Source organism: Cnephaeus nilssonii (assembly GCF_951640355.1).
Source record: "Cnephaeus nilssonii genome assembly, chromosome: 3".
Taxonomy (NCBI): Eukaryota; Metazoa; Chordata; class Mammalia; order Chiroptera; family Vespertilionidae; genus Cnephaeus; species Cnephaeus nilssonii.
In genome coordinates this window covers 101,866,911-101,894,400 of record NC_137074.1, presented here as the reverse complement: position 1 = coordinate 101,894,400, position 27,490 = coordinate 101,866,911, and the positions used below count along the sequence as shown (strand labels likewise).

Here is a 27,490-nt window from a genome sequence, read left to right as displayed (position 1 = left end):
CATACATTTAACCTAAATATTTAAGTTTATTACATTGAATCTATGTATTTTTGTGTATTTAAATTCTGTCTATTTAGTCACACATATGTTTAACTGCCATCCTCAGAGTTCTACTTTTCAAAAATGTTTACTTTAATGTATAGGTACATGTCCTTATAAAATAGTCATTTTATAAAAAAATTTGAATTGGATTGACATCTACAGTTAAGCAAACATTAAGAGTATATTCATTAGTCTTTCTCTGGCCTTTTATCCACTAATTATTAGTTTACTTGGTTTATAATATAATACAGTATGTGGGAAATATATAAGATATTAAGGGTATAAATCCTTAGAGAATCATTCTACATACGAATATTAATAAACACATGAATATTAATATCAAGTACCTGAAATATAATAGTTATTTTAGATAGAGTAAAAAAAATTCTGATTCTATCACAAAGTTAAATCTATAGGGAAGTGGGAGATTTGTCTTTATACTTCTTAACTAGAAGCCCGGTGCACGAAATTCGTGCATGGCGGGGGGTTGTCCCTCGGCCCAGCCTGTACCCTCTCCAATCTGGGACTCCTGGAGGGATGTCAGGATCGGGCCTAAACGGGCAGTCGGACATCCCTCTCACAATCCAGGACTGCTGGCTCCCAACTGCTTGCCTGCCAGCCTTCCTGATTGCCCCTAACCGCTTCTGCCTGCCAGCCTGATCACCCCCTAACCACTCCGCTGCCAGCCTGGTTGATGCTTAACTGCTCCCCTGCCAGCCTGTTTGCCCCCAACTTCCCTCCTCTGCCAGCCTGGTCACCCCTAACTGCCCTCTCCTGCAGGGTTGATCACCTCCAACTGCCCTCCCTTGCAAGCCTGGTCCCTCTCAACTGCCCTCCCTTGCAGGCCTGGTCCCTCACAACTGCCCTCCCTTGCAGGCCGGGTGCCTCCCAACTGCCCTCTCCTGCTGGCCATCTTGTAGTGGCCATCTTGTGTCCACATGGGGGCAGGATCTTTGACCACATGGGGCAGCTATATTGTGTGTTGCAGTGATGATCAATCTGTATATTACTCTTTTATTAGATAGGATAGAGGCCTGGTGCATGGGTGGGGGCCAGCTGGTTTGCCCTGAAGGGTGTCCCAGATCAGGGTGGGGGTTCCCTTGGGGTGTGGGGCGGCCTGAGCGAGGGGCCTATGGTGGTTTGCAGGCTGGCCACGCCCCCTGGCAACCCAAGGGGAGGCCCTGGTATCTGGAATTTATTTTCCTTCTACAACTGAAACTTTGTAGCCTGGAGCGGAGCCAAGCCTGCTGTTCCCTCCGGGGCGGCAGCCATTTTTGTGGCAGTTAATTCACCTTCTACAATTGAAACTTTGTAGCCTTAAGCGGGTGAGCCTGGCCAGGGTGTGCGGAAAGCTTTGCTTCCCCTGTTGCCGCTGGCAACCCTGGCCTGCTCTCTCAAGCTCCATTCTGCCGCCATTTGTTTGAATTTGTTTACCTTCTATAATTGAAACTTTGTAGCTTGAGTGGAGGCTTAGGCCTGCAACGGCTGTGGAAAGCTTGGCTTGCTCTGTTACCTGGGAAACCTTGCTCTCTGTGGCTGCAGCCATCTTGGATTGGGGTTAATTTGCATAGTCGCCCTGATTGGCTGGTGGGCGTGGCTTGGCTGGGGGCGTGGCTTATGTAGCGGAGTGATGGTTAATTTGCATGTTACCATTTTATTAGAGAGGATTATCATTTGAAGCAGAGGATGAGCTTATGGAGAATGAGAGGAGATGATCTCCCTTTTACACTAGGATTAAAGCATATTGAATATAAGGGAATTTAATATCCTTACTCATCTAATAGTTTCATAAATACTTAATGAATTTATTTTGTGTGAAGAATATATGTTAAATTTATTCAATTTTGACTTCTAAGACAGTATTGAAGTTTTTTATTGTATTAGGTTGTATTTCACTCACTGGCTTAAAACATTTCTATTCCAGGGATTGAGCAGGGTTATCAGAACACAGCACATGATTGCCCCATTGTGTTCATAGGAAAGTAATTCCAGAGAAACACAGAATTCCATTACAGCAATCTTAGTGCATAGTGAACTCCACAGTGGGTTCTTTTTTTTTTTTTTTTTTTTGTATTGCTCTGCTAGTATTTGCTTAACCACGCCACCTACAGTCAAACATTTAGATTGTTTCCAATTTCAAAAATAGTACTTCTAACCTGGCCGGTGTGGCTCAATGGTTGAACATCAGCCTATGAACCAGGATGTCACGATTCAATTCCTGATCAGTGCACATGCCTAAGTTGTAGACTCGATCCTTATTAGTTCCATAAGATTTATTATATGCCTTCTAAATATGTTTGTTTATTTTTATTATGAACATCTTCAGCATATCTGATTCTCATTCCTGGCTAGTCAGTGCTCTTCGTTCTCTCTTTCTTTCCTTGCTGGAGACGGAGCAGTGAGCAGACTGTTAAAGAGAAGCCAGCTCTGGCGCATTTGGGTTCTGAGTCATGCTGTCTCAGGGGAGAAGTGGTGGGGGACACACAGCCACCTCCATCCCCACGACTTACCCCACCACTACCTGGTGACATTCACAATTTATTTCAACACGCGCTTATTCAGTACATACAGTGGAGGCCAGCACTGGGCCAGAGGTTCTGGAGTGCACTAACGAAGAGCCCAGTACATCCTCTGCCACCAGATGCTTAGAACGGCGTATGAGTGGAGAGCAGTAGAGGAGCTAAGAGGTTGGATGAGTTTGCGAAGGGTGCCGTAATAAAGTACCACACATGGGGTGGCTTAAGCCCAGAAATGCATTGTCTCCGGGTTCTGGAGGCTAGAAGTTCAAGATTAAGGTGTTAGCAGGTTTGGCTCCTTTTGAGGGCTGTGAGAGAGAATCTGTCCTGTGCTTCTCCCCTCGCTCCTGGTGATTTGCTGACAATGTTGGACATTCCTTGTTTTATAGAAATATCACTCCAATCCCTGTCTTCATTTTCTCATGGGGTGTTCACTATAAATATGTTTGTTTTGAAATTTCTCTTTTTCGTAAGGATGCCAGTCATATTGCATCCGATCCCACCCTCATGACCTCATTTTAAGTTGATTACCTCTTTAAAGATCCTTTCTCCAAATAAGGTTGCCTTGCGAGGAACTGAGCGTTAGGACACTACCCTGTCCGTGGGGGAGGCGGTAATTCAGTGCACACCAGGTGAAGAGGAATATAATTTGGGACGCCTGATGGGGAGGGTGGGCGCAGTGAGCACGGAAAGGCACCATGGTTCACTGCTGTTGACTGTCCCCTTGTTGGTCTGCTCTCCTGGTGGCCGAGAGCAGCTGGGACGGGTAGGATAATGAGTGGCAGCGGCAGCACCCGTCTAGGCCGGCCCACCTCTGCTGTAAAAAGTGCACCAGGAGTCAAAACCAACGGAACAGAATGGGCACTTTTTCAAGAAGTGTCATCAGAAAATCAAGCTTTTCTGTAAGAAAAGCTGGTGCTCACAGATTAAATCTAGGGAATCCCGTGTTGTCTGCCATTTCTGTGGAAGAAAAGCATTGGGAAAGAGACGGGGTGCCTTTGCTGGAATATTACATGTGGCCTCTAGTTTGGGTCTAATTATAGTTCTTAACCTGAAAGATACTTTTAAAGCTTATGAGTTGTTGTGATTAAATTAACTCTTAATCAGATGTTAACAGGCCATGATTTTCTTTAAAGAAAATAATGTTTAACCCATCCTGCTGTGTCATTTCTTTTCATCTTAAACGCAGTTGTCCTAGGTGTGTGACCTGGAAAATATGCTAACAGAAAGCTTTAAAAACGTGGCTTTTTAAATTGACTCATCCTTGTGTCGTTATCTTATTATGCTGAATTGATGCCTTTTAAAGATATGCATAATAGTTACTTAAACAATTGCATTAACTTTTATTCAAAGATCATGTGTAAAATTGTCATATAGTCTTCCTCAAAAAAAATTATGTTCCATTTAGAGAAATTGAGAAAATTTTCAGAATTTAGATAATATTATTCTCCTTTTCAAATGAAGAAAATCAGGTCCAGAGAAAGTTAGTGAACCATGTTGCCTTTCTTTGCTTGAATTTGGATTTTTCTTTTCATTATGAAGGAAAAGGAGGTGTAATATTTATAGAAAGAAGTTGGGGAAGATATCCTTGAGAGATTTTTATGAACAGGACAGATAAATTTGATATATTTCCTTTTTACTAAAGAACTGATGGTGTGCAGATAAAAAAACTGACTGCATGCAGGTTGCTAGTTATCTTGCAGATAAATGCGTACTAAACACTGTAAACTCCACGGCCGCTGGTTCCCGCTGGGGGTGCCCGCGGAGGCCCTGGCTGGGCGGAGGAGCCTGTGCAGGGCGGTGGTCGCCGCGGGGTCTGGTGCCCGGGAAGGGCTGTGCTCCATTCATCCGAGGACCTGCAGACTCTCTGTGGTCTCTGTCAAGTGGCAGAGCAGGTTGGAAATAAAGGTTTCCTTGGTGCTTTGTGCTTCTGCTCACCAATAATGTGCTCACAGGTTGTTGCTAGAGCAAGAACCTTGTAGTGACCAGGAGGCAGGGACAGTGCTTTACCCGCGTTTGAGTCCCTGAACCCAGAGAAGTGCTTGGATCTGCGTGAGCATTGTCGAATGATTTGTTGAATGTCATAGCAATGAAGGAAGAAACTCTACACAGTACCCATAAGTAAAGAAGAACACAGTTCGGAGGGCAAGGTGACCAAACCCGCTGTGAGGCAGGTGCATCGCTAACTGCAGCAGCCCTGCCGCTAGGTGACCAGTCGGGGTCTGCTTCTGCTGCCAGACAAAAAGATTCAATTAAATAGAAATTATTAGTTAATTATTAGCATTTCCTTTAGTAATAGTTGAGCAAAAATTTAATATTCTTGAATAAATGTGTGTTGTCAAAATAGACATTTAGAGATCAGGCAGAATATACATCAAAAAAATTTTTTTACTACATGTAATACTTTAAACAATAAAAAAATATTTTAAAAAATAAAAAATAAAAACAATAAAAAATAAAAATAATTTTTTTTTCAGCCCTAGCTGGTTTGGCTCGGTGGATAGAGCATCGGCCTGTGGACCAAAGGGTCCCAGGTTCCATTCCAGTCAAGGCACATGCCCGGGATTGTGGGCTCGATCCCCGGTGGGAGGCATGCAGGAGGCAGCCAATCAATGATGCTCATCATTGATGTTTCTCTCTCTCTCTCCCCCTCTCCCTTTCTCTCTGAAATCAATAAAAATATATTTTAAAAAAATTTTTTTTCAATCCTCACCTCACCCAAGTTTTTGGTGATTTTTTAAACTTTATTTTTATTTAATTTAATTTATTTATTTATTTATTTATTTATTTATTTATTTATTTATTGCAGAAAACTACTTTCTTAATTTTATTTGAAAAGTACACAAGGTCACAAAGCTAGAGCAAGTTCTTACTTTTTTAACCAAATTTGTTCTTACAAAGTTCAAAATCTGCACCATTGGATATTTAAGCCAGACACTTTAAATACAAAACTCATCTTTGAAACTGACACTATCAATTCTCTACTTGCATATGTGAAGTGTCAAAATATTTTTTCTCACTAGTACAAGTTTATTTATTATAAATGTTTGCAGTTAAGGATGAGAATAAGTGAATCAGTGAATTGCGGTTCTCTTGACACTTGCATCATTAAATAAGTTAGTAGAAAAATGCATAGTTCTTCCTTGATTGGAGCCAATCACAACAGATACTTTCCACAGTCAAATTATAAAACAGGGTACTTTTTTTTTTTTACTTGATTTTTTAGAGAGAGGGAGAGAATGAGAGAGAGAGAGAAGCATCAATGTGAGAAACTGATCAGTTGCCTCCCACATGTGACTTGACTGGGGATCAAACCCACAACCTTTTGGTGTATGGGAGTACACTCCAACCAACCAAGCCACTCAGCCAGGGCCAAAATACTTGTTAATATATTCTTTTCAGTTCAGGAGAGAACGTGTTTACTGGAGAGTGACTATGCCTTGTTGACCTATTCCACTTGATGGAGATCATCAAGCCTGTGCTCTGTGGTTGCAGTGAGAACGTAGCACAGCTCCACCCCTCCTCAAAGTGCGAGGCTGGGGGAGAGGCAACTGCCTTGTTGCTGATAAGGGCATCACAGTGCCCAGGCACAAGAGCACTGGTTCACTCTGCAGATTCCTGAGGGCGTGGCTGGCAACTAGAGCCTGTTGTTGAAGGCTGGGGTCTTTTTGAGAGTGCAGGACAGGATGAAAGGAAAAATGTTCTGGGAGGATCAACATCTGCAGAGGGACAGGTGGGAGAAACCATCATCAGCTCCTGCATGCATGGAGTTCAGCGAGACCTTTCCCTGTTTGTTCATTACATTCCAGCAGGAAGATTAAACATACACAGATGGCGATTATAGGCCCTCAGTTGACCTGTTTTCTGACCTATTTTGGTCAGTTTAAAGTTCCAACTTTCACTACCAGGATGACTCCAAAATCTAGCCAAGCATCAGATCACCTGAGGGACAATTTACAAAATACAGATTGTCAGCCCCAGGAATTCTAATTCAGGAAGTCTGGGGAGGAGTCCAAGAGGGTGACTCCTTAAATTCCCCCTGGTGGTTTTATGCTCCTCTGCCAGGGACAGGGCTCAGCCTTTTGCAGGAGACATCAGTGACTTGATTTGAAATGCTCAGTAACGGGGTTTCTGAGGGGAGTTGGTGGCATTCTTTCTTTTCCCAAGAAAATTGCACATGCAATCTCTTGCATGCTCATGTACATAAACAAATTAAAGCCAGCTGCATTTAGTGCCAGGTGGCCTTGAGAGGAATGTGGTGAAGCACTACAGCTGTGAGTACTGGAGATGATAGATCATCCCATGGATTTCCTCCACCGCTCTCAGCGTTATTGGCCTCTGAACCCTTCACATGCAAAAGCTCTGGCCTTTCACATGCAAAAGCTTTTGTGTCTATCAGTATTTACTTTACTAGAAATTAAAACAAATATTAAAAATATTTTGTAATTCTAAAATAAAATTATATATGAAAAGGAATAACATTTTCATGAAAAATGGGTGTATATTTCAAACTAAAATATTAATGTGAATGACATTGTTTTACAGTTTTGAAAACTTCAATGTCTGAGTTAAAAAGGCATTCATTTTGTTGCAGTATCACACATTATTGTCCTCTGGAAAACTGCATAGTACACTCGTGAGAAAATGAGTGAAAAAGCAAATAATTTCTTAGTATTATGAAAATGGTTTTGACCTTGTAGGCATCCCAACAGAGTCTTGGAGTCCCTCCAGGGATATTATCTCTTATGGCCACCCAGTGGGCCACCCACCATTCTCCAACATACATATGCACCCACATGTGTTCCTGGCTGCTTGTGCACAAGCACTAGCTTCTCAGGGACCTAGTTACTGCCTTGGCTCAAAAAAATAAAAATAAAAATCTGAGGAGATCATTACAGTGTTTCATTCTAAAAAGTACTCCTCTTGAAGCAGACTTTAAATGTATGTAGAGAAGGCAGCTAAGTGTTTGTTGAATGAGCAAATGTTAAATGTTTATGTGTTGTGTACCTTAATCAGCTATTAAGATTAGACATATTTGCAGCCAACCATTTAGAATCTGTGATTATATTCAAATAAATTAATATTTGGAAACTAATATTCCAATTAAGGACAGCACTAGATTGTGGTTAGGATCATGAGCTCTGACTCAGAAAGATTAGTCTGAATTCCAGCCCCAAAATTTACAGGGATCATGGACAAGTGACTTCACCCCTCAAAGCCTCCACTTCTTCCATTGGGGAAAAAAAAAGCTTCACAATTTCTTATATTCATTCCCAAAATTCAGACACCTATGAGAATGGACATTTTATTTATAACTCATTGAACAGCTAAGCCTGACCTGATTCATTTTGTAATAAAAGCTGACCTCTGACCTGAAGGGATGTGAAGCTCTTTTTGTTTGTTTTATCTGATATGACTGTTGGTGTGTTTTGCTGCAGAGATTTAAAATGTTTGATTATGGAGTACTGTCCTAGATCTTGCTTGGTCTATGTATTGTGAATGTTTCATAGTAAATCATATGTGTACTGAATTTCATAACACACATGCCCAGGGTTTGTGTGAGAGACGGAGGGTGGTATTATCCTTTCAGGGTTAGCTGGGCTCATGTATACAGGTGCTGTCTAGAACACTGCCTCACACATACAATCATATTAGCTTTTGTTAAAGAAATAGGGTCTATTTCCAAATAAGCATAGAAACCACTGAATAGAAAAGAAATTACTTCATATTTTATGAACGTTTTCACATTACTGAAAGATGGATTTTTGTTTTCTTTTCCCTCTTGATTTGCGCAGTGGGGGAAAGTGGCAAGCTGCTCTTTTCCCTCCATGTGCTGGGGAAAATAGTAACATTGGTGGAGGTGCATCTTTCTTGTTGCTAGGCAGGTTTAGAAATTAAAGGCACTTACAGTTAGTCATTCTGTCCATTTTTTCTGAGCACCTACTGTGTGCCTGGCACTGCTGGATACTAGGGATACATTAACAGGCAAGCCCAAGTCTTTAAGTCACTCACAGTCCAGTGGGAGAGAAATAGGTGGACCAGGTGTTGTGCGAAATATTCAGCTTTAACAGAATCAAACCAGTGATGCCCTGTAATTAGGGTTGCCAGAGAAATTGATTTCAGCTTTAAACAATGAATAACTCTAGAATTATGTTCCAAATATGGTATGGAGCATACACTAAATGCGATATGTGCCCCATGCAGTATTAGGGACATACTTAGAACTAAAAAAATAAAAGTGTTGTTTATCTGAAATTGACATTTAGCTGGGTGTTCCATATTTTCATTTGCTAAAATGGGCAACCTTAAATATAATCCTGGGCTATTTTCAGCCATAGCAGCAAGCTCTGAGGAGGAAATGTATGTTTCACTCTTATTGGGTAATTGAGTTTTTTTTAAAAGACTGTTTACAGAGGTATGGGTAGGTTAAGGGAAACCAGGCATGACGAAGGGCCTCAGGCCGGAAGCAGTTACACCCCCTGTGCTCTGTGGCCGTGGCGCAAGAAGGAGAGAAAAAGAGAGGCCGCTGGCAGGAGCTGTGGCCTTCCCAGAGAGCTGTGTCCCGCCAGCAGAGACCTATCCTGAAGGAAATTGGCAAAAACAAAACTGGGCTCTGCTCCCTTCCAACTGTACCCTGCTCCTGCCCTGCAGTCTCCAGGGGCTGAGCCTCCCCATCTAGACTTATAGGTACGGGACCAGCCTGGCCACGCTCCATCCAGGAGGCTGGTGACAGGCGCCCAGGGGGTGGGATGTGGCCGTGGAGGTAAGTGAGAAGTAGCCAGCACAGTTCTGATGTGTACATGTCAAGATGGCCCTGCAGCAGAACCGTCGCTGTCACAGTGGCACAGGCCAGGGGGAGGGAGGGGGAGAGGGAGAGAAGGCCGGCATGAAAAGGCAGAAAAGCTGGACAGCTTGAAATGTACAGGTTAAGGGAAAAGTAAATCAGCACTACCAGGGATTGAAGTCTAAAGTGATTTCCCTTCTACCGGACAGAATTTTTTTCCTCTAGAGCAGTGGTCGGCAAACTCATCAGTCAACAGAGCCAACTATCAACAGTACAACGATTGAAATTTCTTTGGAGAGCCAAATTTTTTAAACTTAAACTTCTTCTAACGCCACTTCTTCAAAATAGACTCGCCCAGGGCCGTGGTATTTTGTGGAAGAGCCACACTCAAGGGGCCAAAGAGCCGCATGTGGCTCGCGAGCCGCAGTTTGCCGACCACGGCTCTAGAAGAACCACCACAATTTCTTGTATCAACTTAACGGACAGAACCAGAGAATATGGGCCCTCCTCTGTGCCTGCACTAGGCCGGCCCTGGAAGCGAGCGCCTCCTTAGCGTTTGCACCCGGGGTGCCCAGCCCAGCGCGGCCCGGCCCGCGCTGAGAGTAGTGGACCTTTCTCCTCCCTCCGGTGGGAGGCTCGGTCCTGACAGTCCAGGCCTAGGGCTTGCTCTGCCCCCGCACCTCCCTGCCGTTCACGCAGGGCAGGCAGGGCCTGTGGTGCTTGGACAGACCCCCGACCGAAAGCTTGCATGTTGCCAAAGAAAATGGTTTCAATAGGGTGATGCTAAAATAGGCCAGCTGACGAAGGGGGAGATAAGGACATTTGAGCACTGGCTCACTGCTGGAGTATGGGCTCCTTCATCAGGACTCTTCAAATAAATGCCCAGTAACCCCGTGGAGCGGACTTTTAAGTGGATTGGGCACTTCAGATGGTCACTAGAGGGACGCCAGGATGTAGGTGAAAATCAGTGAACACATGCTGGCCTGCACCTTTGTCCCGGAGTAGTTGAAGACTGTCTGGCCCTGGGAGTCCGTCTCTGTGTCTTGATGGGCGCCCCGGGCTGACCCCCGCTTTCTCCTGTCACTTTGCAGTTTCCCAGGCAAGGCCTGCAGCAGACGCAGCAGCAGCAGCAGACGGCTGCCCTGGTGCGGCAGCTCCAGAAGCAGCTCTCCAGTAAGTACCGCTCTGGCCGGGCGGGTGGTTCCTGGGAAACTGAAAACAGGCACACAAGCAAACACAAGGGCTGGCTCCTCAAAAACTGCAGTCTTCCTTGATACCATCTCCTCTTTGTTTAGTCTACGGTGTTAAGGTGGTTTCTTTTTTATTTGTTTTGGTTTGAATGCTACTTTTCCCAGAAAAAAAACCAATCTTTTTTTTATTTATTTTTAGTTCAGTGAAGATGTTTTCCCATTGCTTTCAGCTGAACTTGGAAATATTTCTTTTCATTTGGGGACCCCTGTGGAGCTGCAGGTGCCCTTTTTATAAAGCCGGAAGGGTTAGAGAGCAACTCAGTGGATGCCCTCAAGTGTACTGATGGAGGAAGTTAGGTGACCTCCCCAAGGTCATAGACAGAGGGAGGCCAGCATTAGACCTGTCTCCTGGTCACAGGCGGTGGCTGTTTTCACCACTGCACCATCCTACCCTTCCCGACAACAACTCAGACACATCACACCTGTACCACCACGGGCAGCGAGGCACGGCAGCTCTTCCTGGTGGTCCCGCCTGCTGTGTGGGCCGATGTTTGTAATGGTGCTGCCTCTAGAGTGCCTCCCACTCACCCACTCAGCTCCCTCGTGTGGACGCCAGCGGGGAGCTCCCATGACTATCACCCTGTGTTGGCAGCAAGTGCAGGAGATTCATTAGTAACGGGAGCCAGCCCTCTGGTGCAGAGGATTGGCCTGGAAGTCAGGGGACCTAAATCCGGTGCCAACTCTACCACCGTTATCTGGATCATGCGGTTCCTCATCCATGGAGTGAGGAGAGGAGCAGGTTCTCCTGGTCCTTCCCGGGTTACGTGCTTCTGGGTGCCGAGTGGAGCAGCCTGTCCTGAGCAGCCCTGCGCCAGGCGGGGCGCTGCGAGGAAGGGGCCAGTTTCCCACTGAGGGCGGGCAGCTGTTTCACCTGGCTTTTTGGCCTGGCTGCTGATCCCTGCGGGGAGATACCCCTCCTGTACCGGGTGTCTTCCCCAGGACATAACCAAGACATTTTTCCCCTTAAAAATATTTTCCTCGTATAGCCTCATTTAATTTCAGTTGAATTGTGTAAGTCAAGCCTCTTTTCCAGCTGCTATTTAATAGGTGGGGTCTACGCAACAAACATGTGGTTAAAATATCATTGCTCCGTTAATTCTGGAGGTCATATTTTTTTCATGGCTAAATAGACAACATCATTTTAAGGACAAGACCAAGGTGTTTGTTTTAGATTTTTTCCAATGTTTAGAAATATGTACCAGCAATTTTCATATAGTAGTACCTATTTAGGGAGCACATCTCCTCTTATTTCCAGTTTCCCAGAGCTCATGAAATGCAGCTTAAAAAAAAAAATTATTTTATTTTTTCCATCACCATTTATCCCGTCTATGCCCTCGCCCCCTGACCATCCATCCTTTATGGAGCACTTTCTCGGACCCAGGCACACTGTAACTTCACATGTATCCATTCACTTAATTCCCAAACCACCCCATGAGGTTAGATCCTGTCACTGTTCCAGTTATAGACGAGGAAACAGCTAAAGGGTAAGGTCATGGCTCGTCTGCCCAGCAGTCTTCAGCTGACAGTCAGGGACAAGCCGGGGCAGAGCTCAGCCGGCTCTTCCCGGAGCCACCGCATCACCGCACAGGCCTGCCCCGTGTCCTGGCGCTGAGCTTCACTGAGCTTCACAGGTTGACAAACTGAAGGCAAGAGCCTCCACCGAAAAAGTTGACTCGCTTTATTGCTTGGTCTGGAACCGAGCCTGCCGTGCTCCGAAGTCTCTCCCAAGGCGGGTGCACACTCTGCCACCTCCTTGGTTGAATAATGACAACCGAGCTGAGCTGCCACTGCACCCTCCAGAGGGTTCCTTTTCTGTCACACCCGGAGAACAGGCCTCTGTATTGAACAGTCCCACAAGAGTTGTGCAAGCAGTGGCTGTTTTCATCCTGTTTCTTTCTTTGTACCTACTATTTTTCAAGCTACTCTTCTCATCTCATAATGTGCATGTTAAAGCAGAACTATTGGTGTGTTTTTATAAAAATTGTGAGCACTTTCAATGTTTTGTGATACTCAGAGTCCTTTCGTAAGTTAGTATTGAGTTGTTTCTCCGTTCAGAGATAGAGACCAATACCCTCGTCTGGGCCTTGTGCTGGCAGGTGTGGGACTCAGGTGAGCTGGGCCCGCTGAGGAATGAATTCAGCTGCAGTGTTTACACTCTGCCACTGGGGGGGCTCCAGGCCAGCGCTGTGCTCCTGGCCAGTCAGTCAGTCTGCTATTGAAAAGTGACAAGGGGGTGGCATCTATGTGTGGCATAATTTGGCATCTACAATTTTATTTGTATTTCTTTTTCTCTTAGGTAACCAGCCACAGCAAGGAGTGACTCCCTATGGACACCCTTCACACTTCTGAATCTGGAAGAGGACAAGATATGAAGTTTTATGTTTGCACTGAAAAACAGAAATCAAATTTAATGCATTAGTTATCTTTAGAAATGTCCCTTTGTTATTTCAATTCTTTGAAGTTTTTTTATGTTTTATGCTACACTTGTACAAAGGTGTTTAAACAAAAAGCAAAGGAGGAGGCGTGGTTTTGTTTTGTTGCTTTCAGCTTTAAAATAGGTTTAAAAATGTGGATCATGCAGGCCTACTCCAGAGAGAGTTTGGTAGCAGACTTTTTTATATTGGTGCTTTTTTTGAATCTCATAGAAAGAATGAATTATGGTAAATATAATATATTTATATATTCATTAATGAAGTTTTTTTCTTTTCAAACTGTGCTGGACCAAACTACTGATTTGAAAGTCATGTCAGTTCTTGACAGAAAAGTGACCCATTTATTCTGCATTCACCTTTGATGGTGAAATGGACATTTATTCGCATCACTCTAATTTGAAATGTTTGTAACTTCATAAGCACTTTATAAACTTTGTTCTTATTTATATAGGGTTTTTCTTTGCTTTTGTTGTGGTCAAAAGGTGCTGAAACAGATTGTTGCTTAGTACTTAAACTTCTTAGACCAAGAACTTAACCCAGGGCTTCTGTGAGCGATGCCCTAAGAAGGCGGAAGCCTGCTGGAAGTAGTTGTACTCAAATTTGTTTTCAGTAGCAAGGCCGTTGACCAGAGTCTCTGTGAAGGTACAACATGGAAATACTAAAGGCCCCAACAAACCATGGTGGAATTGTCCAATTATTTACTGCCAGATTTGGCAACAATGACTGTGTCCAGTTTTGGTTCTCCTGAATCTTATGCCAACTGGAGAAAAAGAATCTCTCAGCTGGCATGAGATTCCACAGTGCTCAAACTTGACGTGGTTTCCAGAGAATTTGGCCCCCAGTCCAGAAAGCTCTGGTTTTCATAAAAGATGTATTTGCTGTTTATTTTGTATGGTAAGTATTTGCTATTTTGAATTTAATTATTAATGTTGGTTTCCAAATTGGTTGTGTATTGCATATACTGTATTTATAAATTGGTGCAAAAAGCACAAGTAAAGTAAATTATACATCAAATTTATTATAAAGAAATAGTAACTATTTTAACTTTGTTCAAGTATGTGGTAATTTGCTCCTATTAGAGTAAAAAAATACAGTAAATTATCAGTTTGTGTAATTTAAGAGTATTCCATATAATATTTTTTTAGACTTAGATGCATAAAATTTTGAATGTGAAAATTGCAGGGCATTTAAAAACATATGAGGGATATTTTCCCATGTTCTGCGTTAATTCATTTCCTTTTGCCATATGATTTCACATGTCATATAGTTGCACATACTGTGAATAGATTTGTCTATAATGAGCAAACCATGTAGAACTACTTTCTTTTGAATGTAACTAGTACAACTTTAGTAGATCACTTCCTTTGCAAAGCATTATATAAATAATTTATATCTTCCTAGGTGAGTTACTCATTGCAAAGTTTGACTCATGCAAATGACCTCAAATGTATGTCCGCTTACTTTGCTGTGGCAGCATCCCTGTGAACTGCTTTGTACACTGTGAAACCAGTTTACTCCAGCCTGCTCATTTCATGTTTACTCTGGGCTGGAAAAGACTTTGCCAAAACACGAAGGACCATTCTTTTCACTAGATTAACATATTCAACCTGCTTTCAGAGGAAGCATCTTTACATTTCAGCTGGTTTTGTATATCAGGCTGTTTTTCCCCCCTCAAGAATCATCTTTAGAGTCCATGATATTATTTTTCTTCAAGTAGCATATCTGTATAATGACTGCCTTGGCTAGACAGCCGAACAATGAATGCTGTGCCCGGAGAGAGTCATTTTCCGCCCCGGTTGTCATTTTCTTTCCTTTTGAGAATTATTGGCATTTAAAATCGCAGTTTTCTGTTGGAACTACATATTTTTATAGCTCAGTATTGCAAACAGCAGTAATACTGTTTCAAGAATTAGTGTTATAACTGCATAGCATTTGTATGCACTTTATATTTTGCAGAACTTACTGAATTTAATTTATTAATCATTTGCACTTGAAGGCTGTGGGTATACGTTTTTGTTGTGTGTCCTTTTTAGGTGGGGAAGCTAAGTCATGGTAAGGCTTCCAAGCTTCTATGGAAAGTTAAGGAAAAAACTAATACTGGTTTCTCCCTATGCATAATAAAATGGCAACTGGAAACTTTAATCTAGTCTCATCATAGTAACTCCCACTTAACCCTCTATCCTGAGAGGTTTCTTTTTTTTTAGCAAATGCATTAATTTGCATTAAATGATCACAAGGGAAAGTCCTGTCCTTTGACAGAAGCTAGTAATTTGTTTCATGAAATAGAAGAAATTATCTTAGGATAAATGGGAACCCCCACCCTGTTAAATATAAGACCTTGAAATAGAATGGAGTTGGACATAAGAAGCCCTTAGACATACCGTTTACACTGTAGGCTTGTTCCTAGTAGAGTTGCATTTGTCATGTTACTTACTCCTCTTGGCCCAGAAGTAGAAGATCACTGTTAGAATAAATATCCTATGACTTATTTCAGCCATGGGATCCCAACCTCAGAGGTAGCAGCAATCAGTCACCTCTTAGGTGGGGCCAGCTGAAAGTGGGTGTGGTGAAAACACAATGAAGTGAGCTCCTCCATATATCTCAGATGATTGGTGGGGGCTGACATAGTTCTCGGTTTGGGTACTGAGATATCTGAGCAAGACCTATGGCATTTTCTTTTTTATCGTATTAAGGCTCCTATAATTCTTCTTAAATAATAGGCAAATATTTGAATAGATGCTGGAGAAATTACATTGGAAAATCCCAGCTTCTATAATTAGAAAAGATGAATCATAACGTTCCCCCAAATGAATTCAGGTTGAATTAAGCATGTAATATAAATAAATTCAGTAAATTACAAAAGGCACATTTTGGGTACAGTTGAAGACATTTTAAGTACAGTGAAACTTCTTATCTGATTAGACCTATAGCTTTCCTAAATACTTACCTGTTGCATACAGGATTCCCATTTAATGAAATTAAATGCTCATAAAGCAGTGGTTCCTTCTCAGAAACTTTTCCTTGTGACAGCTCTAAACCAGGGAACCTGAGCTGGATTGCGAAGCTCTAAAGAAGTTTCATTGTATTTTTAAAACATTTTCAGTGGATTTATTTAGATAAGGATGTAATCAATCCCCTTTTCACATTTTTGATGTACAGGTGTTGAGTTGCTTTTCACATGTTGGAAAAGTTAGCCTGCATTTCTTTTTAAATTCAGTCATTAAAACATCCTTGTATTCCCCATCTATGAAAAACTTCAGTGTGCACAAGACAGTAAATCATCATCAAAACAGTTAAGTGCTTATTTTCTGTAGGCTTTAGTAAAATATTTATAAACCAACCACAAAATATTTATACATCATAATGGCAAATTTACATCAAGATTAAAAATTTAATCTTTTCCATTATCTGTTGTTAGTGCCATGCCTGTAACATTGACAGAAGGTGGACACTAGGGAACTGGTAATTTTTTTTAAAAAGTCAATTTAATGAAGAATTCAGGTACATTAACCATTTGTTGTTTTATAGTGGATAGTTTTCTCTTAATGTTCATTGTTATTTGTTGGCAAAATAAAAGTGCCTTAAGTTAAAAATTTGTTTTGAAATCCATTAAAGAAATCGGTATCAGTTCATAATGCATATATTTACAAGTCTTTTTTTGCATGTCCATGATAAATTTAACATTGTAAATGTATTTAAATTCATTTACATGCCTATGGCTGCCTTTGATTAAACTTCTTCCAAAAAAGTAAACTGTCCAGATGTTGACTATTCAAGAAATGTTATTTTATGTCAGATCACTTGCACATAAGTTGTTGCAAAATCACTACCAAGTGCGTTCTTTGCTGTGCACTTATATATCCCGGAATCTGAGCTTTGAGGGTTCTGAATGAATAGGGTGCCTTGTGGGTGGAAAAGCTCAGTCCCATGTGTCCTCCCTTTATTTTCCATTGATAGCAGGGAGTGGTCAGGCATTTCCCAGGTGATTTCCGGCTTGGGGACTCCCAGGGCCACACAGTGGAGCTGAACGGCTGCCCCTGTTCTTGCGAGGATGCTCCTGGGTGGGCGATTTGTAATTCGGGGAGGGTAGGCTACAACCAGTACTGGAACAGTAACCAGTGCATGGCCAACACTGTTTTGAGCCTTACAGATATAGTTTCCTCTGTCATGAGCTGTTGCTTCTTTGATGACTAACGTGCCATTTTCATGCAATATGTACTTTCCACTAATTTGAGGCCTGTCTATTATATGACCACTTGGTACAGTCCACTTGATATCTGGCTTAGGGCTTCCATCTGACACACAGTGCAATGAGAGAGAGTCCCCACTGATGCCATAAACTGTTCTCAATGCATTGGTAAGAATAACTGGCTTCTGGCCAATTTCTAATACAATTAATTTCTCAATATAGCCAACTTTGTTTCTTGCCCCACACCGGTATTTTCCTGCGTCATCCCGAGTTGTTTTATAAATCATGAAAGAACCGTTGCTTGCTATCTGGTACTGAGGATTTTGTGGTCCCCTGGAAAATCGTGTGCCGTTTGGTAAAATCCAGATTATTTCAGGTAGTGGGTTTCCATCAACAGAGCAGTTCAATGCTGTGGGCTTTCCAACCTGGGCAAATATTTTTTCATTAAATGGATTTCTGAATGTTGGTCTTCTCAGCATTTCCAGTACTTCCAGCTGTACTACCAGCACACTCTCTCCTCCTTCATTTCGAGCCACGCAGGTAAACTCGGCTGAATCTGAATGCCTCACATTCCTAATCTCCAAGGTTCCGTTTTTATGGACCGTGATTCTGCTTCCATAGTATGGGGCGGTGAGGAAGATGTTGTCTGGCATGAGCCACATGACTTGGGGAGATGGTGTCCCTTCAGCTCTGCAATCAAAGCGCTTTTTGGAATGCCTCACGGCGGTGGCTGTGATGACAGTTTTGTTGGTATACAGACCATTGATTAGCGGGGGCCTAGAGACAACTTCCAGCTTATACATTTTGGTGTCATCCCCACTGGGATTCTGGGCCACACACACATACTCTCCAGAATCGAGCAGTTTGACGTTGTTGATGGACAAAGACCCATTGGCATGAAGTGTGTACCTATTTTTTGAGAATGAAATCATATCCCTGGAAGGCAGCAGCCAAAATACTTTTGGTTTGGGTTCCCCAACAACCTCACAGTCCAAGGTGGCTGTGTCTCCAGCCCTGACTCTTGGTTTGGCCTTGAAACCCTGCTTGATCCGTGGGGCGGCAGTTACGACCGTGAGGTGGACCTTCATTTCATCCTTCCCTACAGCGTTCTGAGCGTAGCAAGTATAATCCCCTTCCTCTGCTACTCCGACCCTGTTGAAGTACAAGGTTCCATTGTCGAAAAGAGTATACCTCCTGGTATGCCGCCTGCTGTCATCAGCTTGTGTTGCATTATTTATCACCGTTCCATCGGGCAAACCCCAGGATACCCGGGGCACTGGTGAGCCAGAAGCCTTGCAATCAATTCGGAAGTCTTTCCCATGAAACACTTGCATTTTAAAATGTTGCTTGTGGTCAATTTTGGCAGGTCTCAGCTTTAGGCTAACATGCATCAGTATCAGATCATCCCCTATGTTGTTTCTTGCCACACACAAGTAGTCACCACCATCTTTTTCTGTTATTGATCCAATAAACAGGGACCCATTTGGGTAGACGTGGATTCGACTGCCCATTCTAAGGAGAGAAAAATGATTTGAGTGTGAAACTATTAGCAAGGGACAGGGAATAGAGGAGTTGTCTTATTGGCATTTAACTTTATGGACATTTTTTGAAATGGTTGCAATAGAATTAAAATCAGGGCTAGCTTATTCACTGTCTTCTAAGCCAGTTACTAAAAGATAAAATTATCTAACTGAATAGGTACAATTTAGTGCAAACAAGTAGTACTTATCAGATGGACTTCAAATGAATCTCCTTTACATGATGAATTTTTTAAAAATTACAACAGTGTGAAGAATGCTACCAATAGTGGAGTCCCAGACACATCCTTTTTGACCATTTTACATATCAAATTATCTATCTCTCTCTCTCTCTATATATATATATAATAAAAGGGTAATATGCAAATTAGACGTCACTCCGCTACAAAAATGGCGGCGCCCATAGCCACAAAATGGCGGCGCCCAGTGCTCTCAGCCCCGCCAGAGTCCCCCAGTCCGGCTGGGAGGCACTCGCGCTCCTATGCAAATGATCAAGCCCCACGTACCGGCCGGTCCTCGCCGCCGCCGCCGCCCGCCATCGGCCGGGGTGTGCGGCCAGCGTGCGGCTGGCAAAGATCCAGCCCCACGCACAGGCCGGTCCACGCCGCCGCCGCCGCCCACCATCGGCCGGGGTGTGCGGCCAGCGTGCGGCTGGCAAAGATCCAGCCCCACGCACAGGCCGGTCCTCGCCGCCGCCGCCGCCCGCCATCGGCCGGGGTGTGCGGCCAGCGTGCGGCTGGCAAAGATCCAGCCCCACGCACAGGCCGGTCCTCGCCGCCGCCGCCGCCTCCCGCCATCGGCTGGGGTGTGCGGCCAGCGTGCGGCTGGCTAAGATCCAGCCCCACGCACAGGCCGGTCCTCGCCACCACCGCCCGCCATCGGCCGGGGTGTGCGGCCAGCGTGCGGCTGTCAAAGATCCAGCCCCACGCACAGGCCGGTCCTCGCTGCCGCCGCCCGCCAGCAGCCTGTGACTGGGTTGTGCAGCTGGGAGGCGCCTGAGGTGTCTGGCCAGGGGTCATGTGGGATGCGCCCACTGGAGTAGCAGATCGAGCATGGCTGCTCTGTGACCTCTGTAGTGTCTGGGGCTAAGCAGGGAGGCTGGAATGTTTGGGCCTATGGGCCAGGCCAGGGGTCGTGGGGACCAAGTGGACAGGCTGGATCCACCTACTCCAGTGGCAGATCCAGCCTCATTGCTCCCCAGCCTCTGGCATGTCTGGGCCTGTTAGCCCCTCCATGAAGCTGGATGTTACTTTCAGGGGACACACAAGTGGGCGGGGAGTTGACTCTGGGTCTTCTGGTGCAGGGGGACTTGATGCTGTGTCCCACTTTGTGCTGGCCCAGACTCTGACAGCAGGGAGGAGGAAGTCCCACCCCCACCGATTCAGCCAGAATCACCCATTGGTCAGACAGCTCTCAGTGGCCTGACAGCCATCTGACAGCAGGGAGGAGGAAGTCCCACCCTTAGAGAATTGACCTTTGGTCAGATAGCTCCCTGCCACCTGACAGCCAGGACTCGCATTCACCTGACAGCAGGGAGGTGGGACTATGTCTAAACATCTACTATTGAAACAAGGTAGCTCTGCAGCCGAAAGAAGCCGTCGTTATCGACAGAAAATGTCTGAAGACCAACGTGCTTCTGATCTTAAAAGAAGGCGGCAACTGCGACAGAATGTATCTGAAGAGCAGCTATTGGCAAAACGTCACTCTGAAGCTGAAAGAAGCCGGCGTCATCGACAAAAAATGTCTAAAGATCAACGTGCCTCTGAACTTGAAAGAAGGCGGCAGTGTAGACAGAATATGTGCAAAGAACAGTCATTAACAAGTACTGCCAATACTGGTAGGATCTGCCTTCTCATAAAAAATGGAGTACATGAGGATGCAATTCTAGAACATAGTTGTGGTGCAATGACTATTAGATGCCAATTTTGCCTATCACTAAATTTCTCTGATGAAAAACCATCTGATGGAAAATTTACTCGATGTTGTAGCAAAGGTAAAGTCTGTCCAAATGACATAGATTTTCCAGAATACCCAGCATATTTAAAAAGATTAATGACAAACGAAGATTCTGACAGTAAAAATTTCATGGAAAATATTCGTTCCATAAATAGTGCTTTTGCTTCCATGGGTGCAAATATTGCATCGCCATCAGGGTATGGGCCATACTGTTTTAGAATACACGGACAAGTTTATCATCGTACTGGAACTTTACATCCTTCAGATGGTGTTTCTCGGAAGTTTGCTCAACTCTATATTTTGGATACAGCCGAAGCTACCAGTAAACGATTAGCAATGCCAGAAAACCAGGACTGCTCAGAAAGACTCATGATCAACATCAATAACCTCATGCATGAAATAAATGAATTAACAAAATCGTACAAGATGCTACATGAGGTAGAAAAGGAAGCCCAATCTGAAGCAGCAGCAAAAGGTATAGCTCCCACAGAGGTAACTATGGCGATTAAATATGATCGTAACAGTGACCCAGGTAGATATAAGTCTCCCCGTGTAACCGAGGTTGCTGTCATATTCAGAAACCAAGATGGAGAACCTCCTTTTGAAAGGGACTTGCTCATCTATCTAATAATAGTCTATCTAATAATAGAGTAATATGCAAATCATCACTCCGCTACACTCACAAGCCACGCCCACCAGCCACGCCCCAGCCACGCCCACCATCCAATCTGAGTGAGTATGCAATTAAACTGAAAACATGTCGGCAGCCCCGCCCCCCAGCCTCTCCAGGTCTCTGGGAGTTGGAGAAGTCAGGCGGCAGCGCCTGAGGCTGGCTGCAGCCACAGAGACCAAGAAGCCGCCTTCCCCATGATCCCAGGCCTCAGCCAGCCTCAGAAGCCTCAGGTCCGCCTGCCTCACATCCACCTGCCCCACGTCCTGGGAAGACGGAGAAACCGGGCCTTGCGCCTGAGGCTGGGTGCGGCCGGGAGACGAATAAGCTGCCCGTCCCATGATCCCAGGTTGCAGCCAGCCTCAGAAGCCTCAGGTCCGCCCGCCCCATGTCCTGGGGAGACGGAGAAACCGGGCCCCAGCACCTGAGGCTGGCTGCAGCCACTGAGACCAAGAAGCTGCCTGCCCCGTGATCTCAGGCCTCAGCCAGCTGGAGAAGCGGTTCACCCCACGTCCTGGGGGAGACAAGAAACCAGGTGCCAGTGCCTGAGGCTGGCTGCAGCCCGGGAGATGAAGAAGCCGCCTGCCCTGTGATCCCAGGCTGCAGCCAGCAGCAGAAACCTCAGGTCCGCCTGCCCCACCTCCTGGGGGAGAATGAGAAACCGGGCCTCAGCGCCTGAGGCTGGCTGCGACCTGGGAGATGAAGAAGCCGCCTGCCCCGTGATCCCAAGCCGCAGCCAGCTGGAGAAGCCGCCCTCCCCACGTCCTGGGGGAGACAAGAAACCGGGTGCCAGCACCTGAGGGTGGATGCGATCTGGGAGACGAAGAAGCTGCTTGCCCTATGATCCCAGGCTACAGCCAGCTGGAGAAGCTGCCCACCCCATGTCCACCCACCCCACGTCCTGGGGGAGATGGAGAAACCAGGCACCAGTACCTGAGGCTGGCTGCAGCCCGGGAGATGGAGAAGCCGCTCACCCTGCGGTCCTGGGCACCAGTAACTGCAGCTGGCTGTGGCTTGGGAGACAGAGAAGCCGCCCACCCTGCAGTCCAGGTGCCAGCACCTGCAGCTGGCTACAGCATGGTAGATGGAGAATCCGCCCACCCTGCAGTCCTGGGCACCAGTACCTGTGGCTGGCTGTGGCCTGGGAGACAGAGAAGCCGCTCACCCTGCGGTCCTGGGCACCAGTACCTGCGGCTGGCTGTGGCCTGGGAGACAGAGAAGCCGCCCACCCTGCGGGCCTGGGCACCAGTACCTGCGGCTGGCTGTGGCCTGGGAGACAAAGAAGCCGCCCACCCTGCGGTCCTGGGCGCCAGCACTTGCAGCTGCAGCACAGGCGAAGCCCCCTGTCCACCATCCCCTGAGGCTGCAGCCAGCCTGGGCGCCTATGGCTGACCAGAGGGAAGGAAGCCCGGATCCTGGGTGCCTGTGGTCAGCTGGAGGAGGGAATCCTGGGTACCAGGTGTGGGCCGAGGCAGAGGTAGTTAGGGGCAATCAAGCCAGCAGGGGAGCAGTTAGGGACAATCAGGCTGGTAGGCAGAAGCAGTTAGGGGCAATCAGGCAGGCAGGTGAGCGGTTAGGAGCCAGCAGTTCTGAATTGTGAGAGGGATGTCCAACTGCTGGTAATCCCATGAGGGGTCCCAGATTGGAGAGGGTGCAGGCCAGGCTGAGGGACACACTCCCCGCTGCCCCCCCCCCGTGCACGAATTTCGTGCACCGGGCCTCTAGTATATATATAAAAGGCTAATATGCTAAGTGTCCCTCTGCCCATCAGACTGGTTTCTATGATGTGCACTGCCCACCAGAGGGCAGATGCTCAACGCAGGAGCTGCTGTGATGTACACTGGCCATTTACAGAGAAACGGCAGCATGGACCTGGCCCTGACAAAGCAACACTCTGCTTCCCCCAAGTGGGACACAGGCCCTGCCACCACCCTGGAGCCACAGCCCACCAAATTGCAGCCGACGCTGCCAAGACCCTATGGCCATCCCGGAAATGGTGGGTATGGGCGTCGGGTAATGACATCATGTAGCAACGCCTGCTTCCTCTCCCTAGCGACTAGCCTCCTTGCAGTTTCTTCAGCCCAGGAACATCCCTTGCTTTATAGCCAGGTAGAAACATTTCACACTTTAACCAAATGTCTGTGAAGCATTTTCCTGTGCCTCATCTCATTTGATCCTCACAGAAGTCCTGGAATAGGTAGCTAGGAGACTTTCTGGAAATCTATTTTCTTTTCATTAGCTGGAAAACGGAGATTTAGAAAGTTTAGAAATGACTCGACTGAAAAGAACTAAGAAATGGTGGACCTTGAAAATGACTTCAGGTTTTCTCACTGTACAGAATATAGTCAAACACTGCTGCAGTTAAATATTTTACCCTCTGTTCTCCCTGTGTGATCTACAATAATAATCTGCTTCGTGTTGATATTTACTGCTGTGTTGCTGACAATTACCTGAAAGAGAAGTTGGGGTGCTTCACTGGGCTGGAAAAAGTTTAGCTACCTCAGAAAGCAGGTCTAATTAAGCAAGTTTATTCTATATATATAAAAGGCTAAGTTGACTCACACATGCACGAGACATATAAAGCTCTCACTGGCGCCAATCGCACGCATGTGTTTCAATCTGTCATTGTCCATCATGAATTAGGTTGACACTTCTATTATATAGAAAGGGTGCATAGCGATATTAAAATATTTCTTCTAATTAATTTCCTTTCAATGTGCACGAATTCGTGCACTAGGCCACTAGTTATTCTATAAGATGTCAGTAAAAAACTTCCATTCTTGTTAGAAAAGATGTCAGGTTATACTTTTTAGGGAGATATTAGTTACAAAACATTTAGTTACTTGGTTAGATAAGTTCTACTTTATTATAAAGAGAGAAAATGCCAGTGTAAGACATATTAGAAGCTTGCTGTAGTGTCCGCCCTTTGTGGGTGGCCATAAAGTGACAGGTCCTTGCATTAGGTTGAACTGTATATAGAGCACCTTTTTTCTCTCTGAAGCAACTACACAGCCTGTCATTACCACTATGAACCCCCAGATGGCAGATCTTTCCTGTTAAAATGAAATCTAGTTTTTCAGAAAGGCCAGTGGATATTGAGTTGGTACTAAAACATGATTAACACCCATAGGTGGAAATCTTGGTGTGTTTTTTTTTTTTTTCTGCTAATTTTTTGGCAACATGAGCTAAACAGGCAGGTGAAACTGAAGAGAAAAGTATGGGCAATCTCTCATAGCATAACTGCTAACCAAGTTAAACAGCCTCAAGTCATTTTGTATTTTCCAGCAAACATATCTTAAGTATGGAGAGTATTATAGTAGAACATTACAAAACATGCCAACGTTTTTTGCAATTTTTTTTCAAGTGTGGAAGAAACTTTTCTGGTATGTAAACCAAGGTAGAAATCATAATGGGTACACTTAATAAAGGAAATGGAACTTTCCAGGAACTCTACATTTACTAGTACTTTAAAATATTTAAGAAGTTCCCCCACTATTCAGCTTAAAAGTTGATATTTAGAGAGAATTTGTAACTCACTTTGGCCCCAGAGCTGTTTCTCAAACCATGTTTTGTACACTATGCTACATTTCCACCTGCTATCATTCTTGCCTAATCCTTTCTAAAGGCACTGATTCTCAAACTTGGATGCACATTAAAATTAGTATGTAGTATGAAATAATGCTGATGCCTGGGTCCCTGGAGTTTCTGATTTAAATGGTGTGGAATGTGGCCTTGGCATTTGGAGTCTTAGTTTCCAAATGATTCTGATGTGCAGCAAAGTCCCAGAGCCACTGCTCTAAACTTAGTTATTAATGCGTTTCCTTCATCACCTGCAGCAGAATTATGTGTGACCCAATTTAAGATGCATCCCCATGTGCCTTGGAATTTATTTAAATATTTTAATTTCACAAAAGAGAACTGGCATTCAACATTAGTGCAACACTTATAATTACCTGAAAGCAAAAAAGAAAGAAACATGCTGAGGTTCATTAGAGGCAAAGACGGATAAAGCATTGGAAATATATGATGGCTATACATATAGTAAGCAAATACGTCACTTCTGAAATTTACATTTCATAGCTCAGTATTTTTTCGTTTTAAATCTTATTTTAATTAACATTTGACTTATTTGCAAAACTTGAAACTTAACATTTACTTTTGAATTAAAGATCACAAATTCATTAATAGCATTCAATCCTAACTTATAGTGTGCCACTAGAAAAATCTATTCAACTTCTCAGCAGGAATATAAATTCATATCTATTATGTTAAATGTGTCCTTCATGGTATTCTCTATTCATGAAAAGCAAATATATAAAATATACTTATTCCCATCTTTTTTGTCATATTATAAAAATCATTGCATAAAGTCATGCAAATGACAAACATTAGTGATCATAAGCTATAATTATTACTTTTCAAAGATGGTTTAAACTCTATAGAAAATCCGATAAAAATCAGCGTCCACAAGCGTGTAACAGAACGTTAGAGAAAGCGCGAGTCTGAGGGCATTGGAGCGATGGCGTCCTGACCATCCTCCACTTTGTGGAGGTCTTCATGCTGTGACTCAGAAAGTGCTTGGCAATTTTAAGACAGATGCAATTAGCACAGATCATACTCAAATCTAAAATGTTTAACAGGAGAATTTGAAGAGTGAAATAATGGACCTTGACTGATTGAATTGAAAGAATTCTCTTTTTTGATCAAGGGATTATAAATACATACTTTTACACAGTTACCATTTTAAAATTGTCATAACTGAAAATAAATGAGATTTTTATTGTTCCTAACTATATAAACTCAATAAGAAGTTGGCCTTCAGAGTTAGGCAGGTAAAACGTGGGTTATATATATAAGGATTAGGCCTCTTTAGAGAGAGTTAGGTTTGTGTGTAGAGTCTAAGCTCAATAAAACCGTTGTCTAAAACGCACTGTATCACTTTTCCATTTCAGAAGTTGTACAGCTAAGTATATAAAGAAGGTAATATCAGCACAAAGGTGTGGTTTACCTGTGCCACTGGTCCACGACGGCCTTGGATGGTAGCCTCCAGATTATTTTGGGTTTGGGTTTGCCGGTGGCTGAGCAGTTCAGTAGTAATTTGTCCCCAAAATTCACCTCATTCCATGTCTGGGATGTAGATTCTATCCTGGGGATGGTCTCTTGCTCCTCCACGGTGAGAATTACCACCCTTCTGTCGGAGCCGGTGGAGCTGGTCGCAATGCATTCATAAGTGCCCCTGTCTGAGGAGGCTACGTTTCTTATAGACAGCGTCCCGTTGGAAAATAAGAACAAGTTGGAATCAATAAGCTGTAGTGGTTTCACTTTAGTGCCGTCAGAGAGAACCCAGTGGACACTGGGCTGAGGAGTTCCTTTTGCAGTACAGGGCAGTTTCAAACTTTCACCCCACGTCCCTGCAATGACCTGCCTCCTTTGCTCTAGAATGACAGGCGGGGCGGCAATGACTTGCACTTTAACCAGCAGTGAATCCTGGCCTGCGGAGTTGCTGGCCGTGCATTTGTAAAAGCCCCGGTCATAAATGCTGAGACTGTGGATGACCAGCGTTCCGTCAGATGTCACCAGGGCCTGCCCAATCCCTTTGGATGATTCTGAGACTACTGTTTGGTTTGGGAGAATCCAGGAAATCTTAGGCATTGGCCTACCTTCAGCTCTGCACTGCAATTCCACAGTGCTTCCGGAATGGACTGTGATCTCTTTGGTAGGTCTCTCCAGGATCCTGGGGGGATAGGAAACCACGGACAAGGTGACATGAAGGTGGTCTTTGCCAAATGAATTGGATGCTGAGCACAGGTACTGTCCCCGGTCCTGAATGTCCACCCTCCGTATGGACAGGGTGCCATTGGGGAGCACCTGGAACCTGCTATTCTGTTTCCTTGTAGACAAATCAAGTCCTGAAAGGAGAAAGAAATATACAGCCACAGGTCATCAAAGTTTAGATAGAAAACAAATTGTTCAAGTGGACGTCTCAAGAGGAAAGCTATCTTTTTTGTTAGACTACTGAGAACAAATATATTTAAAATTAGGATACCTAGTCGTCACATTGCTAAAATTATTCCTAGAATTTTTTTTAATCCCCATAGCTTTCATTTAAAAGC

General features: G+C 44.4%; 2 protein-coding genes across 8 annotated transcripts in view; one reads left to right on the top strand and one right to left on the bottom strand.

Annotated features, from left to right (window-relative positions):
* The window catches only part of MED12L (mediator complex subunit 12L), a 420,881-nt gene extending 404,114 nt beyond the window's left edge, over positions 1–16,767 (top strand). For all 7 annotated transcript variants that reach the window (XM_079766910.1, XM_079766915.1, XM_079766912.1 and 4 more), the window contains 2 exons: positions 10,434–10,515; positions 12,889–16,767. In XM_079766910.1, the coding sequence (XP_079623036.1) occupies positions 10,434–10,515; positions 12,889–12,941 (135 nt within the window). In that variant the 3' untranslated portion in view covers positions 12,942–16,767. The remainder of the gene's footprint in view (positions 1–10,433; positions 10,516–12,888) is intronic.
* A 49-nt stretch (positions 16,768–16,816) lies between these two features.
* The window catches only part of IGSF10 (immunoglobulin superfamily member 10), a gene marked incomplete at its 3' end in the record, with an annotated part of 38,562 nt that continues 27,888 nt past the window's right edge, over positions 16,817–27,490 (bottom strand). The window contains exons 6-7 of the mRNA XM_079767116.1: positions 26,386–27,286; positions 16,817–18,725 (exon numbers count right to left, since the gene is read on the bottom strand). Of these exons, the coding sequence (XP_079623242.1) occupies positions 16,817–18,725; positions 26,386–27,286 (2,810 nt within the window). The remainder of the gene's footprint in view (positions 18,726–26,385; positions 27,287–27,490) is intronic.